The sequence below is a fragment of the Styela clava genome, chromosome 5, assembly GCF_964204865.1.
Source record: "Styela clava chromosome 5, kaStyClav1.hap1.2, whole genome shotgun sequence".
Lineage (NCBI taxonomy): Eukaryota > Metazoa > Chordata > Ascidiacea > Stolidobranchia > Styelidae > Styela > Styela clava.
The window spans coordinates 18,395,044-18,414,678 of NC_135254.1; the positions used below are offsets into that span (position 1 = coordinate 18,395,044).

Below are 19,635 nucleotides of genomic sequence, written 5' to 3' on the forward strand. Positions count from 1 at the left end.
CGTCAGTTATGTCTATTTATTGCTATTTATCTTTTTGAAATAGTAACATTAAATTTAGGAAAATGTAGTAACGTGAATGTACATAGACACTAAGTGAATAAAAGATTGCAGCCAGTTAATTATGACAAAACAGCAAGCTGAGAATGCGTATTATATAAATTGAATTGGTTTGAAATCTTCCAATGCCGGCTCTACTAAAATAAGCTGTTGTCGAAATTTTCTACTTCGAAATATATAGAGCGAATGTTGATCGGTATAAAAGAAAAGGCTAAGTATATAACGACAATTTGATGATATAATAGCATCTTTGATTTTAAGAGGTGCTTTATTATTTATCAATACAGAATAATAAACGTTTACTCAAATAAATTTTTAATAACGCTTACGTACTGTCTACAGTTCGTTGATTTGAAACAAAAACCGGCAGACAGGGTATCCTCTTTCGTCGGGTCAGAAATATGTATATGAGTTATATTATATCTCACGATATTGCTGGCCATTTATAATATCAACTGAAAGGCATTGCTGAAGAATGACGTCTCTGAAAGGTTAATTTATATAAAACATATCTAACTATGCCATCAATGTTTCTCACTGCTTTTCCTGACTCATGACGCTGGGCAAATGTATGTACAAAAATAGGCGCAACGTGAGTGCGTCATAGCATCTACCGTTTTCCACTATGCTGTTCTAATGCGGCTTACATTCCCTTGCTTACTGTGCATGGTGGTGATCAATAATGTCAGAATTTCGGTTATTATAGAGACTGCTTTCATGATATAGTCGGCTGAAAGTTAATTGTCACGCATCTCGATGATGACGGTTGAAGTTTAGTTCTTGAAACAGTCATAACTAATTCATATGCGAAGCATATTCTACTGGAGTGTAGTCGATTTGTTGTCAATGAGTAAGTACATATTGGTCGCGAAGATGTCCCTAAAAAGTCCTATAATGCAAAAACTAGAAAGTTTTACAATCAGGCTTAACGGTAACGAAGTATATGATTAGAAATAAAATTATTACATGCTGAGTGAAATATCGCTATGTTCAAGAAAAAACTGTAGTTTTGAAAGTTTAAAATTTGAAATTACGGCGGTATTTAAACAATTAGTTAAATTTAAATTAATGGTATTGAAAGATTGTTGTAAATGTGTAAGTAATAATAATGAGTAATTTCAAAAACACTTAGCAAAATATCATAGCCAAATACCAGGAAGTTGTTTGATCGACATTGGGCAGATATGAGAAACGCTGTGTAAGTTATTCTGAGTCAAAACTGTCAGCTTTTGGACCTAATCAGGATATAGGTTCAATTTGAATTAAGCAAACTAACATGCTTTTAAGTTAGATGGTAAGTTGTGAGTCAACAGTACACTCTAAAACGTATTGAACCTAAGCGAAGTAACGTTCAGAAGAGACGTGTTTGTCTTACGGTGTCGAATTTTGGCCGATTTCGGGTTAAAGCAATCCGAGCCACTCAGAGAGCTCTGTGAAGTGTTTAGGAAATAAGGATAACATATCGTCACGCTAATAACCGAATTGCGTAAGTCATTTTTAGCAGTTTTGAGAAAAACGTAAAAAACTTCCTAATGATATCGTTATGCCATTGAGAGTCAATAATTTGCCATGGTTCAATTTTTTGATCGTAGCCGGATTTAAGTTAATTTGTATGACGCAGTTAAGTGACGTCATAATGGCGCACTGTGACTTAGGCAGAAATGTGTCTATGACTTGGGGACATACGCAATTTTGCAACTTTACTATATGCACCAGTCCTGAAAACTAAACATTCAAAAAACGAATGTAATCCTCAGTATCTACAATGTCTAATCCCCAAAATAGCTAATCAGTTTCATTTACATTATTTTTTATGTTCAAAAATATATATTTCATCAATATAACACGTTTTGCACACCCACCGAAATAAGACTAAGATTAAATATAAAGAATAAAACAGCAATGCACCCAATATAAAAGCCAACCAAGGTGAATTGGACTCGGACAGTGAATATCACAAGTGCACGCCTTCCTATACTGTAGTATAAATTCAAATTAATACGCGCTAAGCTAGAATCCGAGATGCAAAAACTCGAAAATACGTCGTCGTGGTTATTTTGCCTTTGTGACGTCACAATAGTCTTGCGGTAACAATGATAATTCATTATGACGAAACAATTGCACAAATGTGCATGTCATACTAAATCTCCATTTTTTTGAGGTTTCGAAATTCCTAAAATAAAATCTGAGTTAACAGACAGGTGCGCAGCATTACATAAATACCTATTTTAGAAAAAACTCAAAATTGCCAAAAATGACTTACGCAATTCGGTTATTAGCGTGACGATATATTGTTTTGCTTTATTTAAATATTTCATTTTGGAAAAAATATATAATATAAAATTAGCAGCTGTATACATGCAATTTTCGGTTTATTCGGGACAAAAATTGTCATTCCATATATTCTAGCTACTTCCCCAAATAATATTGACCTAATAGTTTGATTTAATTCCATATTTTTCTAGACTTCAAGTTTTGGGGAATTTTATTTTTATATCAATCAGTAAGACAAAAAAAAATTCGATGACGTCCACTGATGCTGAAAGGAAAGCTGACCATGCTGTGAATGTCATGCTATCAATGGAACAGATGAAAAATCGAGAATTTCTATGTGATTTCATAATAAACGTCGATAAATATTCGTTTAAAACTCACCGCGTTGTACTGGCTGCTTGCTCAAGTTATTTCAATGCCATGTTTTCAAGTAATATGAAAGAAGTTCGAGAGGGATCCGTCACTATGATGGACATTGAATCGGATGCAATGAGGAAATGTATTGAGTACATGTATGTCGGTGAAGTAGATATTTCGATGGAAGAGGTGGAAGATGTTTTGCATGTTTCAAAATTGATTCAGTTAGACGGATTATCCGAGGAATGTTTCAAATATTTACAAGAACACCTTTCCGCCGATAACTGTTTGTCGTCAATGAGTTTATCTCAAATGTACGGTAGGGAAGACGTTTCAATTGTCATAGAAGAATATATTCGACAAAATTTAGAATTCGTTATTACAACCGAACTCTTCCCATACATAAATACGACTAGTCTGATGCGTTACGCTGAGACAACTACGAGTGGCTACTGGGTTTCGTGGAACGCTATCTCTACTTGGTTGCATCACAACGGAAATAAAGTCAAAGAAAGAGCGGACATGGAGAATGTTATGAAGTTTATGAATCCAGATGTTTTTCCGTTTGAATTTCTGCTCAGTACGGTATTGAATGATTTATTTGTGCAAAATTGTGAACATGGTGTGGAGCTGTTACTTCACAACTTATTTTTTAACACACAAGCTTTGAAAGAAAATATTAGCATTAGCAATTGTTTTTTACTTCAAAGTCTGAGTTCATCACCACGACTAAATTCTTTAACATCCCTTTTAGCAGATGAAGTTATAACTGATTTCATGGCTACGAATATTCATGAAATATCCAAAAAGCACGACTTCCTTTTAATGCCCAAAAGGACCGTTCAAAATATGTTTAACAATTTACACAGTAAAAATGCTCCCCAAGAGGTAATTTGGGACGCATTGACAAAGTGGGTCAAATTCACTGACGAAAGAAATTCATATTTCTCTGATTTATTTTGTTCAGTCAAGCTGCTTAATTTTACATACAGTTTTCTGAAGCAGACGGCTTTAGCTAATAACTTTGTACGCCAATCTCGGGATTGTCTGCAGCATATTTTACGGGCAATATGTGAGCGTTCAATTAGTGGAGAACCCATGTCCCATATCGCCCTCTTGCAACAGGACACCACCGAAATTAAAACGTTCGAACTGTCGTGCAGAACTTGGGAAACAATGAACTCACTACCAGAAGGGGATTTTAAACGGATAATTTCCGTAGACAGAAAACTTTTTATTTTGAATGACGGACATTTTTCTTGTTATAAAAAAGATCATTGGATCCAGAGCACTAGTTTAAAACGAAGACGCCCGAGCCCCTGGGCGCAAATAACTACTTTCGGAAGTTTTATTTATGTTGTCGAAGGAAAATGCATGTCTTACTACGACACAGTTTTGGACTGCTGGGTGGAAGATTTACCTGGGTGCTCAATTGTTATGGGATTTTGTGTTTCTGCAAATCAAAGATACATTTATGCTATTGGTGGCAAAAGCGCTAAAAGATATGAATCAAAAGAACACAAATGGAAATCAATTGCACCTTTACATATTGAACGATATGACGCTTCTGCAGCAGCTCTACAGGAGCGAATTTATGTAATGGGAGGAAATGTTTTTGGTAAAATTTTAAACTCCGCTGAATGTTATTCCCCCATAAACGATACTTGGGAAGTTATTCGGAATATGTTACTGCCGCGTTCTCATTTTAGCGCATTTGCAATAACTGATAAGTTGTACGCAGTCGGTGGAAATAGGAACGTAAATAATGACGGTGATCAATCAGACTCCATCGAAATTTTTGATGCGTCATCTCAAAAATGGAAAATGTTGACTAAAATCCCAGAAACGAAAAGTCGAGTGCTAGCCTGCCATTACAGTCCTGATGAAGTCGAAGTAATTGAAGAGATTACAAGAATAATAGGTCTCATATCTTGATATCAAATCGATATTAAATGCAAAATTAGGACGAAATTAACGCGGGCAAAATATTTCTATCTACAAGCGTAGCAGTATCTGGCGGTAAATTGGATAAAAATAAATTGTCTGGAAATAAGATATCTATCAATGTCCACTACGTGTATTGCTGGCATATAATTAGTGATACAAATATATTTTACTGAAAAAAAGAAATAGATTAAATGTTGATTATGATATATTAGTATGTTTATCGTATCCAAATAAAAAAATAACCGCATTTTTACCTAAACAATCCTTTAGGTAAATAGTAGAAGAATTGGTTGTATGACCTTTATTCTAAAAACTAATTTTTTTCGAAACAAAATTGACTTTTTTTGTATTTTATACAGTTTTCTACATATGTATATAACAAATTCAAAAAGTTGTTCAATTATAGCATAAATATTTTGAAGAAATAAATACTTCTAAATATCAGTTTATTGAGTTTATCGACTAATTTACTATTAAGTCGAGAAACTACCCGACATTTTTTGCCATGCTATAGAAGTTTTGAAAATCTGTGCACTTGGCGTATATATAATAAAACGCCTAAGTACCGAAAACTTGTTAAATCTTTAAATTTGGTTTAATTTTTCACAAAACTTTATACTTTGAAATTATCATAAACTAGTGGAATATTTTATAACTGACGGAATTGATTTGTATTTGAGATATTTTATTTGCATATTCTCAGCAAGCACAACAAAAGGCCATGGTCAGGAACGTTCTATATGTTTTTGCGTATTGGGAATTGTTGAAATTAATTTCGCAGAAATGAAATTACTTGTGAGTTATTGCGCTTACATGGATCACGTATTCAAGACTCTTTTGCAAGCCTGTGTTCTTTCATAACTGCGAAGGAGAATATCATATGTCCTGAAAATGGAATATTTATGTGCTATCACTTTTCATTTACCATATACGAGTGAAATCTAACACTATTTGATTGAACAGTACGACGTGTTTGTTATTATGAAATATAGATGACTTTACTATAGTATGCAACTAGACTACCAGTCAAAACCAATTTCAGCTAAAAATTAAAATTAAAAAAAAGGTCACTGCGATGAAACTTATTATTTTCAATGATGTAAACTATTTTTTGGGCGCTATTTCAAGATTCCATGACATTATTTTTTCCAAAAAACATTTAGCAAATTTATCAATTTTTCTGCACAGGTGGTTATTATCCAAGATGACAAATATTAGTCCCGAGTTAAACACGGCGCAAACTATATCACATTCTTACGTAGATTCGTCAAAATCCATGATTGACTGCTTATTAATTAGCAATACTTTGTGATTGATTACATATTTATCAAAAAAAAAGTAAAATAAGCATTTGCTTAGTATCAATCATTCGAAAGCCAAATATTTTTCAAATATTGAGTAGAATTTTTTTTTACAAATATGTACTCTTCTATGTCTAAATTTATTATCTCATATTTACCTGCTTTTTATCTGCATTTTTATTATATAGTATAATTTTTGTAAATATTTCCAATTTAATAAAAGGTTATAATAAACTGTTGTTTTAAATATTGGAAAAATTAAATTATCAGTTTTCATTTTACAAATATATCACCGTTTGTCGAACATTTTAGAATGATAGTAAATATTTTAGTAGAGATCAGTAGTGTGGTGATTTTGACGCAAAATATAATTAATTAATTGCACCGGAGTCTAAAATGAGATTTGACAGACAAATCTGGTGTCTTTCGAGTTACTTTGAATCAGAATTCATAGTTAATCCGCTGTCGGAATTTTATATTGAAAATAGCTCGAAAATTCTTGTTTTGGAAAATGAAATAATGGACAATCAGATTTGTTTGGTAGAATAGAAGCTTCATCCGATTCAGTCGATCGTCTACCTGCCACTCAAAAACCGATTACAGTTTGACAAACATATAGATTTGGGATTGGAAAAATTGCCGCCGACTTTTTTAAATATTCTTCAATTCGGATTCTTGGTTTGAGTAAAAATGGCCATGACATGATTCTTATGACGGTCTAATTTGGTACCAAAAGAGAATATTGGTACTCAAAAAACAAAAAAGAATAAGTCTTTTTAACATGACTAAAGCAAATTTAATAAAATTTTGAATTACCAAATGTCCAACAGTACTGTGTAAGTTTTTGTTTATAATGATCTCATAAATTAGTGTAATGGAAACCGCCATGTTTGTATATGGTGTTAAAGCTATATACTCGGGAAATAACAAGTTCCACCGAAAAGTTTTGGACTTAGCAAAATGTAAAAGAACGAATGTGTTAACACTCTTGATAACTTTGTAAATCGCAATAAGACGCAACCGGTACTGGTCTACTGATACTGGAGTGTAGGCAATAAAGCTCTACCTGATCCATACATTAGATATTCGATCCATACTTATAATGAGCACGATCGATTTGTGAGAAAAAGGGATTTAATTAAAGTGCTCCCCATAGTCCGTAAAATACGGTAATATTTATTCTACTTACAACTTCCAACATTCCGCCTGTATGTTATGAATTTTTTGTGAATTAGAATTTTACCTCTTCTCGACCGACCTCATTTGTTAGTGTTGGTTTGAAGTTATATTATGGCCTGAAACATTCCATTTGTTATTTCCGATTATACCATCACATTGTGTCGTGTCTTGGAATTTTTGTGGCATGACTTCATGAACTTTTTTGAATCCGAATTACGGAAAACTAATTTTACGCACTTATTTCATTCGGTAAGGAGAAGTATGGAAATCTTGAGATGGTACCGGCAGTTGGAAGTAAGAATTCTTGTTATCCACATTAATTTAAGTTGCCAAGAGAATTACCGAGAACTCGTTATATACAGATAGATGTGGCAGCTTGTTTTAAATACAGGAAAATAGCCTGGAGAACCCAGATTTTCATTTTCAGACTAGGTTTCCATATGGGCATGAGCCCCAAAAATTTGAACAATAGCGATTGTAATGAAAGTCAAATAATGTAGTTGGCACAAATGCGTTGAATGGAATGCATGCAAGTACCAAGAGACAAGAAAGAGACAAGAATAAATATAGGTAGAATACAGCTCGAATCTTGAAGAAGGAAATTCACAATGGAAATCGTGGCACTTTCAAGGAGTCTGCTTCATCGTAGTCATAGTTGTAGTCAAACACGACCCTCTAGTTTATTGATCAAACTTCAATTTACTCTGTTTCTGTGACACTTTTTTTGTAGACTCTATTTAGGACTTTTTTGTTGTAAAAGTCCGTCCTTTGAAAGCTACATAAGCAGGAACTTCACACATACAGTTTGTTTCTACAAAGCATTTTCTAACTAGTCACTATGACATTTGTGAACGATCAGAGATGCTAGGTTTTAAATGATTACTTCTTACTAACGATATATATGTATATGACGCCGATTGTGCACAAGCCAAGTTTTGGCACACAAACGCGAAACGTATATGAAACAGTAAGTAATCAAGATTGACTTCTTAAAAATTCATATATATATTAAACTGAAGCATACAAAAATATATGAAAGAGATGTAATATATATAGTAATTCTTCAAACTATCACAACAGGACGTTTACAGCATTGTCTGTGCGTTTTTGGTGACTTTCTATGTCCTTTTTTATGCAACGGAAGGCTCACAGGAAAAGATCCGGGACCTGTAGCTGGTGGATTCTTTCCTTCCGTATATGGGTGGGGCCGGATGTGGAAGATTCGTGTTGTTGATTGCGTTCGATTTCGTTTGTGCTTGTCTCGAGGATGGGGGTCTTGCTGTCGGTTTGAGGGCTTCACTCGGAACTCCACTTTTGTCACCCCTTCTGGGTAAGCACTTGGTGTCGGTGCTTGGAATACGGGAGATGACGTTCGGGACTAAAAAATGTTTGCATTTCTGATTGGAAAACAATTGGAATACCAAATTTTTCGATAAATTTATAAATGTAAGTTCACTTCAACTTTTTCTGCTAATATTGCTATTTGTGTCATATTTGTTAATTTGTATAAACTATGGGGATTCTCAGTATATGAAGTGAATATTATCTTCATTTTTATTATCTAGTCTTACCAATGCCTACCGCTGGTCCTTCTCCGTATGGAGTGTGGCCAAATCTCGTGTGCTTCACCATTCCTTGGAATTTTTCTGGTACCTCTGGTGGCCATTTATAAGATTTACGTTGAATTGTCCATTGTTTAAATTTTATCTCAGGTTCTTTTCGTTGTACAGGAGCTGCGAGTGAAAAGGAATAATAACCGTAAATAAGCTTTGACTTGTTTTCGTTTTTTTGACTGTTATTTGTCATTTCTCAGTTATAGGAGTATGTCATAAATTTATGTACAAATCAAATAACCTAGAAGGTATTTTGTCTCTGGGAGAGTCTGAATCGAGAAAAAGTTCGGAGGCAAGTGGTTGAAGATTTTGATTTAATATGGCAGATTTGTGCATGCCACCAATTCGTAAACGCAAATTCGTGAAAAAGCGCATTCAAATTTTAAATAATATTGCTATGTCAAAGGTTGTGAAAGCATCTATTGTATGGAATCTTACTTGATTAAAAAATAATTTAAACTGAATTCAAGCTTTGTTTTAGTTGTATTTCTGGGGTTTTATTCTATCAATTTGGAACATTGTTGATATTTTTGTCAAAGGTAAATGTAAACCAACCTCCGGGATCAGCGGGAGCCATATATCTCTTGAGTAATGATATATCATGTTGGCACGTGAAGTTAGTTCGCCCTTAAATATGAAAAATATATCTTAGCTATAGCAATCATTCCGAGCCGAAAATGTCCATGTGCAGTACATTGCTTATAGCATACAAACCACCTTACGTTGCTTAATTTACAATACATTAGGTTACGATAAATCAAATCTGAAAAGGTTCAAGGGTACTTTGTAGCAATGGATTGAATATAGCGATGATTGTAACTTGAGAAGTTTGTCTATAAACGGCCGTGTTTTGCAAATATGTGTTATCAAAGTTTTTTCCTCAAATCGGTGTGACACGGTTAGTCAGTAATACTGAAATTCTAGACCATAAGGTATGTCTATTTAAAGAGGGTGATCCGATACTGAGCATGTCGCACATCCAATTTTTGGCAACAGTAATTTTAGTAATTATTAGTAATATGTTATCAACTAAATTTGAATGTATTTTATCTATTTCTCAAAAGAATATTCGTACTATCTTTTGTTTATCAAAATATCCTGAACTTGGTGCAGCGATGGCGACTGAATCATACGTCCCGTTTGTGTTAAACGGAAATAGACAGATGTAGTCAAAATATTTTAATTCTCTGCTGCACTGCTAAAACGTAACCAGACCGCCTTTCCGGAACAAGCAAGAAGCTTGTAAGGTGACTGTCTTCATGTGCAGCATTGAAACAAGAATGCCTTTATTTTGTTGAAATCAGACTAGAAACTAGAAGAAGGACAGGAATTTTGTGTCTTGGTCGAATGGTGATTATAATCTCGTATTTGGACAAAATTGAAATTAATTGTTTTTATTTGGTGGAGCATTAGACAAAATTTTTTGTACAGTTTTTATGTTAGATGGAATAGAGAGAGATCTCCATAACCGCGGAAAACCAGGGCAAGAAATACTCACTTAAATGTGGGAGAGTTTGTTCGCATCTCATCACAGGCATCATTTGGTTTGGATTCCATATTCCAAATACCTATAAAATAATATTGTAGTTAGGAGCAAGAATTAAATTTGTTCCTAGCTGACAATGCGCTGTTGCATCGGGATAGTATAGCTAGGTATCCCCCATATTGTATACCAAAGTGAAAAGTAAGTTTTGGGTAGAGCTGAAGTTATGGTGACAACACTCTTATCAGCATCGCATTTTATTGCTCGAGTGCTTCAGATAAGCGAATTTAAGCATATGAAATATTATTTTTTTTCGAGGTGTTTTTTTTATCACACGTGCCAAATCAGACAGTTGCAGGAATTGACCCACTAAATTAGTTAGATCGTGTCACAAAATATAGGCTTGTTTCAATATAGAGATATTCTAGTACATATTTTCTTTTCTTTTTATTTTTTCTTAATTTTATTGGTATGAAACTGAGATAGACAAAAGACAGCAAAAACAATGGTTTGAGGAAAGTTTTCCAATTTATAGATTATAGTTTAAACTTGTGGTTATAGTCGCGCAGCTTAAAGGAATACTTTAGGCTACTGTTGTTCAGCAAAGCTTGACACCTCATTGTTATATACAATAGACTCACGTTATTATATCTGTTATAAGGACTCTGATAAACCAGACCGATTGGTTGGGGATTCTGTCGCCTTGTTGGTGATAGTATTCTCGTTATCTCTGGTCCTTTATCTTTATTTAGCGATATGTTGAGTTGTCTTAATGCTTGACTTCGATATCCAAAATCACCCAATGTAGTAGAACGAGGTATCTTACTTCTTTTAGTAAAGACGTTTGCCATTGTTTAATGACTTCCTAGGCAGATTTCTGTATAATCAGAGACCAAAAATTTCTATGATATCTTCGTTTTGCTAGTTTGGTAAACGGTACAAATTGAGTTGCCATTGTAACCAAATAAAAATTCGCATTGTCTCGTAATTTCGTCCCTTTTTGACCGAAAAAATGGAATTTGCTTTAGATACGTAACGTATGTTTGCCATTTAATAAATAAATAATATATATTGCCCTATAACTCGATTCCTTTTATGCGAATATATATTTTAAATAAAAATACTAACATTGCTATAAATTTGGGGTGACCTATTCATTGTGAATTACAATTTGTTGCATTTGAATTTTTGAAACAAATATTTTATTGAAAAAATCATTATAGATAATTAAATTATATTTATTTATGACATATTGCCACACGTAATCAATTATTAACGACATGTGATTTATTTAGCTACGTGACGGCGTCTGAAAATACCCGCCTAGAGGTTGCCATCTCTGTTTGCAACTGCAAAATAGAACTTTCTACAGTTATGGTTGATTAATATATCTTCATTAATATTGCTATTTTATTTTATTTTTCTATACCAACAATACCTTTTACTTGATTGTACTTTATTTTTATGGTAGTGTTGTTTTGTGATAGGGCCTGTCATCTGAATTCATAATAACTATTTTATTTTTCGAATATCATTTACTCGATATTGTACTATTGTAAAATTGTACCTTGCTTATTGAATTGGGAAATAAACCTAATGATACACTAATTAAACACCTAACTTAAATTCTCTGTGTATTTAACAATACGTAGATCTGACTAATTCTTTCACATTAAAAATCTTGAGACTATAAATCTCGAATGTAAATGCTCTTGTTAATAAATAGGCGTTGTTCATTGAAACCGACAGTCTCCCGTGGCGAACCTGTGTCTACATGGCCTGAGCAAATATAATTTGCCATTTAACAACGATTTGTGGTATTGTTTGACATATGAAAGCAAACAATTATTTGTCTGAATGTTAGAATCTTGGGCTGTTGAAAAGTACGCAATTATTGGGTTGCTTTTTTGCGTTGTGCAAATTGTAGGGTATAAAATTAGAAAATTTATACAAGGCTTATTTTCGAGAAACGTACTGTTTGAAGCAATTTGTGTAGCAAGTTCGAGTGTAATGCTTAATGCATCACCAAGGGTGTGACATAAATTTTCTAAAAATTCCAACGTTGTCCTGAGCAGTACAAGACTTCTACGCAAAAACTCTAAAGCTCATATTTACAGATAAAATTGAAACAAAATTCAGGTCCTACTTCACAAAAATCTTCATTTCACATTGTGCAAAAGTACATCTTCGAAAAATGAAAAAAAAGTCAAATGAGTGAATGGTCGAGTAGTATTGGCAAGTGTTATAAATTGCAATAAATTTAATCATATTTTGATCATTGCCAAAGACTGATATAAACATTGGGTTAGCTATTCAAAATAAAATGTTACGCAAAAGACTTAATGTAATGGAATATGTCCAACAAAAATAAATGAAAAATCACCAAAATCATACTCACTAGGACTCCTTATGTGAAAGCGTCCTAAAATCGCCTAACTTTATTTTCGAAATGCCTTTGCGTTTCTTTCTTGAAAATATTTCTTAATAATGAAGTCGAATGCATGGTCGTTAAATGAAATTTATCTAGGATTGAATTTTATAAGCTTTGATTGTTACATCATAATTCGATTTATGGCTCAATCATTTAATATGGTACAAACAATTCTAAATCCCTTAAAAACTCGTGTATAATAAGCTATGCAAAACCTTAGATGATTTTAAGTGGGCATTTGTACAACTTCCGTGGAGCGAATATATCTATCGATTATTCAACCTTCAAAATTGTAGATTCAAAAAATAAATTTAAACTCTTAGTATATTGCTGTTCTAACAAATTTCCATATGGAACCGAAGCTTATGCGTACGATAGGCAGCATAAGATTCTCAACTGTTAGAAGTTCCGAAGCATTCCGAAGAACAGTGATTGACTTTTCAATGCCTTAGTCGCCAATGTAGATAATGATTTTGAAAATAGTTTTGCTTGGTTTCACTTTTATGTCCAATTTTTCTTTCATCGTTTCAACACATGTTTTATTAGACCTAAAATTCATAGATATTATATAGTATGATGTCAAATGCCATTTTAAAGTGCTTCCGAGTAAAGCACGGAAACATTAACTTTACAGTGTTGATTTTTCAGATTATCTCACAAATATAATTTCAAATGTTGTGTTTCTCAAAATGGTAACAAGTGTGTATTACTGGAAGATATCATTATTTCGGAATGTTACTTAAATTGATCATTTTGAATCTGTTTTTATTTTCATGCGTTAGCTGCAACACGGTATTTATATGTCTTGTTTATCTTCAAAATTAGAATATTACGACGTGAAATATTCTATTTATTATTTTAGGATTCTGACTTGTGCGCAGTTTACCGCGATGGAACAATATACAATTTCAACTGTGATGGTAAGAGACACTGGCGATTACATCATACAATTTCATTTACAAATATTGGGTATTTTTTAACCTAGTTATTATTGGTTGATGGTAGCTTAGATAAGCCGACTCACTTTTGAACCGTTACCCAAGCCACTATTTTATTGAAACCTATCGTAAAAAATGCTAAGTAATAATCATAGATTATAATTCATCTAGACATATATAACAAATACCCAATTTGTTCAGGAAATAACATGGAATACCGTGTTGCTCCTTCTCCAAACGCTGGGTCCCACTAAATATACTTAACAACAGAATAGATCGGCGCCTGCTATTGAATTTAGTTTTCTATATTCACAATTTTGTAATAAAACAGTTTCTCTTCCTCGATTATTACTTCCAGCAATATAAATTACGTATTTTTTGAAAAAATTTGATAGTTGGTCATCATTATTTTGGTTTATTTTATATTTTCAAAAACAGGTGGGTACTGTTGTGAAGAAAATACATCGGGATGCTGTTTATATGATACTGAGATCGGAGTTAGCACAATTTGTAAGTTTTGAATATATTGGTGCTGATATTATCTTCATATAATTAAATATTCCACAATTTCGTTGTATTTTGTATGTGCAAAAGGCGCACAATAATTACCATGTCCATCTTCCATTTTATCCAACGGACAGGTGGGTGTTTTACGGAAATATTTTTATATCGAAAAGATCGTGTTTTTGCGTCGATTTAGTTTCTCTAAAAACATTTATTGTGGAATTTAAGTTGCTTTTATAAGTGCATGTGGGCAACACTCTTAATTAAGCTTAGCGAATCAGCATCATTAACAAAGGTGCATTATATTTAATAAAGGTATTCAAAATATCTCTATTTTCTCGCCAGTAAAACAGCCTCGAAATGATGCTGGTTACGGCTTCCATGTAGCTCAAACCATTTTATCTGACAATATACTGTCTTCATGTATACATGAAACTTTATTTAAACACTATCTTTGTGCACTGTGTAGATCACCAATGCAAGTCCATCATACATGAATGCCACTGTTAACCTTAAAATTAGTGGTAATCTCAATTTAAATCAACGTTTGCGGTGCTCTTCTTTTGTATGATACATGATAGATTCCATATCTTGTCCTATAGTATAAGCAGCTAGGCAGTTTCTTTATACGAACCACCTTTATCGTCTTGATCAAGTTATAGATTGGAAATTCTAAAATACTTCATACCACCTAATTTTGTATTTCAGGGCTTGTTGTTGGAATAGTTTTTGCTGTTTTCCTACTGTTGACTCTTATCGGAATATGTTGTTACTATTTATCCCGAAGTTCCTTTTGTCGGTGGTTGTCGTGGTCAACTTCATACTCTTCGACGCATATACGACCTCTGATTCTCGGGTCAAAAAGTAATGAATCAGAACTGTCGAGTTCCGCTGAAAAAGATAACCAAGTTTGTTGGAATATATGATATATCCCTTTATTTGGAAATAATATTAGTAGTCGTTTGACGAGCATCACAGCAATAATTGCATCCGTATAGCGCCGTCCATTATTTATATTTGACTTTACTAAATACCAAAGTGAATCTTTACAATAAATTAAGTTTTACAATACCATACACTTGACAGATTCTTAAACTGATATATCAGCTAATATTACAGAATATTTGTTAAATATTTAAAAATAATATTGAACTCCCTGAATCCGAGTTCTAGTTGTGATTAATAAACAGTTAAAACCATATCCCTTCACATCATCTAAGGATTGGGAAATAGGTTTATCGTAGCCAAACAAAATAAGTTCTCAGTACAACTCCGTATCTGTTCACTCAGACTCTTTGTTACGATATCACGCTTTATGAAATCATGTGTACAAGTAATTATTTTACCAGGATGTTTGGCGATAATTTAGTCAATCACATATACGAAATATATGTATATATATAAACAATGAAATCTTTATGTAACGATGATATTTTGAAATCATGTTTCTGTACACAGGAAGCCGTATACGAAGAAATAAACGGCTCAGACTCCTTTACTTCGACTATATCAACGACCACAACGACAGAAGATGATTTAACCGCAGACAAAATGTCATGTTGTCCTACCCTCGACTGTTTATGTCCTTGCCCATCATTGCCCAGTTTTGATTGGCTGACAAAAAAGAAAACTCGCAAGTCACTACCTTGGGATGACGAAGAGGCCATGATGATTCCAGGTTCTAAGGGACGACGTAGAATGGGCAGGTCAGGAAAATCTATTATAGATGGGATTACGCTTGAAAAAACAGAGTAGGCACAATGCTCAGTTATGAGTTTTGTAGAACTGTTCTCATATGCTATATACATTGATGATAAACGGTATTCAATTCACTTAGTTTTGTCGTGTCATCAACTGATTTGTTCAGTATGCTCTGGTATTTGCGATTGTTCTCAATAAGAAACCGACTTGAGTATATGTTAGTTAGGATTTAGAATTTTATAGGCTCTGAAGATACAAGCGTATTATAACTAACATAATATATTAAGAAAATAAGTGAACCTCGCAAACCTCAATGTCGCTCAATCTTTGACTTGATTGATTGCTTTTTCAATCGCATTACAGAGTTTTTGGATGCAAAAAAATGATGTTTATCCAACATGCCTACAATATGTTTGTTTTAAGTTATTGTTGGGAACATTACAAAGCAATATAGTGATTTTTAGTAAATCTTAAAACTTGGCCCAATATCTAGATTTTGAGTATCAAATCAAAACAATCCTTACGAACCTTAGTTCTCCAAAATCAGGAATTTTTTTCAGACCAATCCACTGGGTTGGATCATCTCCAGCACAAGCAAAACCACCCCACCCGACGAAGATCAAAAAACTTCGATCACTGCAGAACGTGCCTGTAAAGTCGTTTCTACAAGAACCAAAATGGAAAAGATCAAAAAGAAGTAAAAAAAGACGCAGAAGAATAAAACAACTGAGAAAAAGAAGCCACGACGATATGAGCGTTCAAAGCCAGAGAATCGAAAATCGTTATTATCAATTCAAAGGGTAATTACAAGATGCAGTAATTTCTAAGTTCTTTATAAGACTAGTTAGATTTTTTACATTTCCTTCGAGTATTATTTAATTTACCTTTGAAGATTCATTAAAGATTGTCTTCAAGGTCCAGGGAACCTTCTGGCACTCACGTTACGTAAATATAAATCCCAGTTTCCCAGTTAGCAATTACTGTTTCTAGAAAAAAAAAATTGTGATTATTCCAACAAGCAATTGTGGAATTTTCATATACGCTTATATCGATTTATGTAGAATTTTATATTACTTCAATATTATTAATTAATTTTGCACAGAGTCGAATCCAAAAAATTGTCTATGTCCGAAAGCAACTTGTTCGAATTCAAACGAGAAGGTGGACCGATAGAAATTATAACTGGGGAAAGAATTCCTAATCAATCAAACCAAATTCCAGATGAGTGGGCGCACGTAATGATGCAAGTAAGAATACATTATAGTTGTAAAATTAGGCGTTTTATGCAAAAGTATGCGTCAGTGTCACTAGAGCAAATCGTTTTTAAGCAGCCTGATAAAAAATACATTTGCATTGACCACACTATGAAACAATGTACGGTACATTTTTTTGTCGTGAGAATTAGATCAGGGTTCAAAGTCTTCTTTTTAGTAAATTTGTCATCGCTTCCCGTCGAAGAAGTTTTTTTTTCAAAATTAAACAAAATTCGATGATTTAGTCGCTCAATATATTATTTCCGACAATGACTATATTTTATTGGACTCGTCTTCAAGAAATTTCGTAAACACCTTTGGTTAGTATTTTGAACTAAGTGGTTTGCATTTTAAATTGTTAGAATTGCTGTTGAAATCAAACTGTGAATAGCATAAGACCAATACATACACCTTAGTGGAATAGTTCACGTAGAACACTGATTAAATTATCAATATAGATATCAAATTTATTTACATTGTTCTCAGCTCAAAGCCGTCGATGGCGGAGAGAACAAGTACAAATGGCTGGAGAAACATTACGGTAGGCATTACCGCCCACGTCGGCGAACAACTTGCCTTGATTCTAGGCAAGCTGATCGCATAGTTCAGACGCTCAGCGCTTCAGGAAAACGCCGTAAGAAGAAACGACTGTCAGGACCGCCTAAAGTAAGTTTTGGAAAGCGCAGAAAATCTACGAAAAAATATTATTCGGAAGGATATGCATCCCCCAATGAAAGTTCTGAATATTCAAACTTGCCTCCTCCACCGCCTTCGATGTTAAGCAATCATGGATTTCCCGCCGCCGATGCCAATTTAGCCGGAATAGAATCATCATTTGCTGACGTTCTTACGCAGTCATCATCCGACGAAGACGATACACTGCATGGCCGTAAAAGGAATACTTGGTACAATATGTTAATGCCATCCCCAAGAAGTAGTCCATCTTCAGAAGAACTGCCTGGCATGATATCGGAAGCAAGTTCAATTGTAGATTTTCATACTCCTAGAGATCAAATTAGTAACCCTGAGTCTCCGACACAGGACCCATCATTCTCGAGATTAAGACCACATTCGGGATCCTTAAATTCAAATCAATCTGTGGATACACGTGCTCTCGGACTGTTAGATATAGGTGTATGGATGACAGAGCAAATTTTAAAAGAAGAAGATGACAGAAACGAAATTAAAGAAGGCAACGAAGAAACTGAAAATATGTCAACACCAGCTCGACCTGATATTGTAATTGTGAGTGATATTGATGACCAAAACAAGGAGTAGTGTGTTTTGAGGTGCTGTCACAATCACACTCTAGTACATGTTAAATCCGTTGCAATTGTTTTCAACCTATCTATTGGAGCAAAACGATCGATAGAACTTGTTCGATTTTGCAATTTGATCTTTGACAAGCAAAATGAATAGATATTTTTGTCATTCAAATCTCTAATTTTTAATAAGCAGGGGCAAAAATAACATTTAAGAGACCATAATTTCAGAGTAGTTTTTCTCTTATCCCAGTAAATTCCTCTTTTTTTATGATGTTCTAAAAGTTTCAATTCATTCGATAATAACATTTAACCTTGATTTGATTTAGTACTTTCCAATTCAATATTTATATCTGGCCATGTACAAACTCATTTTAGTAGTAGGAAAAATGTAAACTTCTCACTTTCAATTTTTATTCCCATCTTCCCACTGGTTAGGAACCCCTGTCTCAATTATTCGATGATACACCTGCTTATACATTTTTTACCACTGTAATGTGCAAAATATTATCTACATGAAATATCAATTGTAAAAATCCCCTTTATCATGCGATTGGTAACTATGTGACTGAGGAAAGATTTCAGGCCCAGGAAACTAAACAAAGGATTGCCGGAAATCAGATCTGCCAAACTTTATTATTTGATACAAAAACTTGCTTGCCATTTATTTCCACGGTGCTATTTGTATTTTTAGTGTAAAATGGTCAAGAGCAATTGTCCATATATAAGGTATATCCAATATGATTGGCAATAATTTTTATTAAAGAGTTTTCAATTTAAATGTATGCGGTATTTTATTCTTTGTGTATAAATATTACAAACATTGTTGCCGTGTTACTTCTCAATGTCTTAGTATTTTAGAATTGACTCAATGCGTCGCGATATTTTCAAGACCATAAACCAAGGTACGCAAATACACCAAATTTAAATGATCGCATCGCAATGTCAGCAATATTCTAATCGAATGTAGGAACAAAAGTTACTGAAAGCTATAGAAAGGTGTGTCACGAATTATAAAAAACAACATGTTGTAGAATGAAATGTCGGACTCATATACTACTCCAGTAAGTCTTTCAGGCGACACACTGAAGAGTTGGAACTTAAAACCCGAGTCGCGACTCATCAGTTGACGCCCGAACAAGCAGGAGAACAAGTCCAGTCGAGCTATTGCACATTTCATAAGCAACAGGCAAATACATACGACATGCTAAAACTACATGAAACCTCACTACTTATCTAATAATGACCGCGTTTATTTTGGCATGAATATGACATTTTCTGGGTTATAACTTATTACTAATGTAGATTAGCGGTATTTTGTTTTTTCAATACGAC

General features: G+C 33.6%; 3 protein-coding genes across 4 annotated transcripts; 2 read left to right on the forward strand and 1 right to left on the reverse strand.

Annotated features, from left to right (window-relative positions):
* Window positions 1–2,526: 2,526 nt before the first annotated feature.
* Window positions 2,527–6,204, forward strand: LOC120344336 (uncharacterized). The gene has a single exon (XM_039413503.2). The coding sequence runs from the start codon at window positions 2,581–2,583 to the stop codon at window positions 4,621–4,623; it is 2,043 nt and encodes a 680-aa protein (XP_039269437.2). The 5' UTR covers window positions 2,527–2,580; the 3' UTR covers window positions 4,624–6,204.
* A 1,892-nt stretch (window positions 6,205–8,096) lies between these two features.
* Window positions 8,097–12,738, reverse strand: LOC120344371 (uncharacterized). Of its 2 annotated transcripts, none has more exons than XM_039413567.2 (6): window positions 12,610–12,738; window positions 10,853–11,088; window positions 10,227–10,296; window positions 9,284–9,355; window positions 8,697–8,848; window positions 8,097–8,493 (listed from the first exon to the last, which is right to left on the reverse strand). In XM_039413567.2, the coding sequence occupies exons 2-6, from the start codon at window positions 11,060–11,062 to the stop codon at window positions 8,179–8,181; spliced, it is 819 nt and encodes a 272-aa protein (XP_039269501.2). In that variant the 5' UTR covers window positions 11,063–11,088; window positions 12,610–12,738; the 3' UTR covers window positions 8,097–8,178. The 2 variants fall into 2 exon arrangements, with proteins under 2 accessions (XP_039269501.2, XP_077969074.1); XM_078112948.1 differs by having other exon boundaries at window positions 8,687–8,848; window positions 12,610–12,737.
* Window positions 12,739–13,291: 553 nt separating this feature from the next.
* LOC120344339 (uncharacterized) lies at window positions 13,292–19,126 on the forward strand. Its single transcript, XM_039413508.2, has 8 exons — window positions 13,292–13,434; window positions 13,505–13,562; window positions 14,019–14,090; window positions 14,793–14,992; window positions 15,543–15,790; window positions 16,346–16,585; window positions 16,888–17,032; window positions 17,525–19,126. Exons 1-8 carry the CDS (start codon window positions 13,375–13,377, stop codon window positions 18,314–18,316), a joined length of 1,815 nt encoding a protein of 604 aa, XP_039269442.2. The 5' UTR covers window positions 13,292–13,374; the 3' UTR covers window positions 18,317–19,126.
* The last annotated feature ends 509 nt before the right edge of the window (window positions 19,127–19,635 follow it).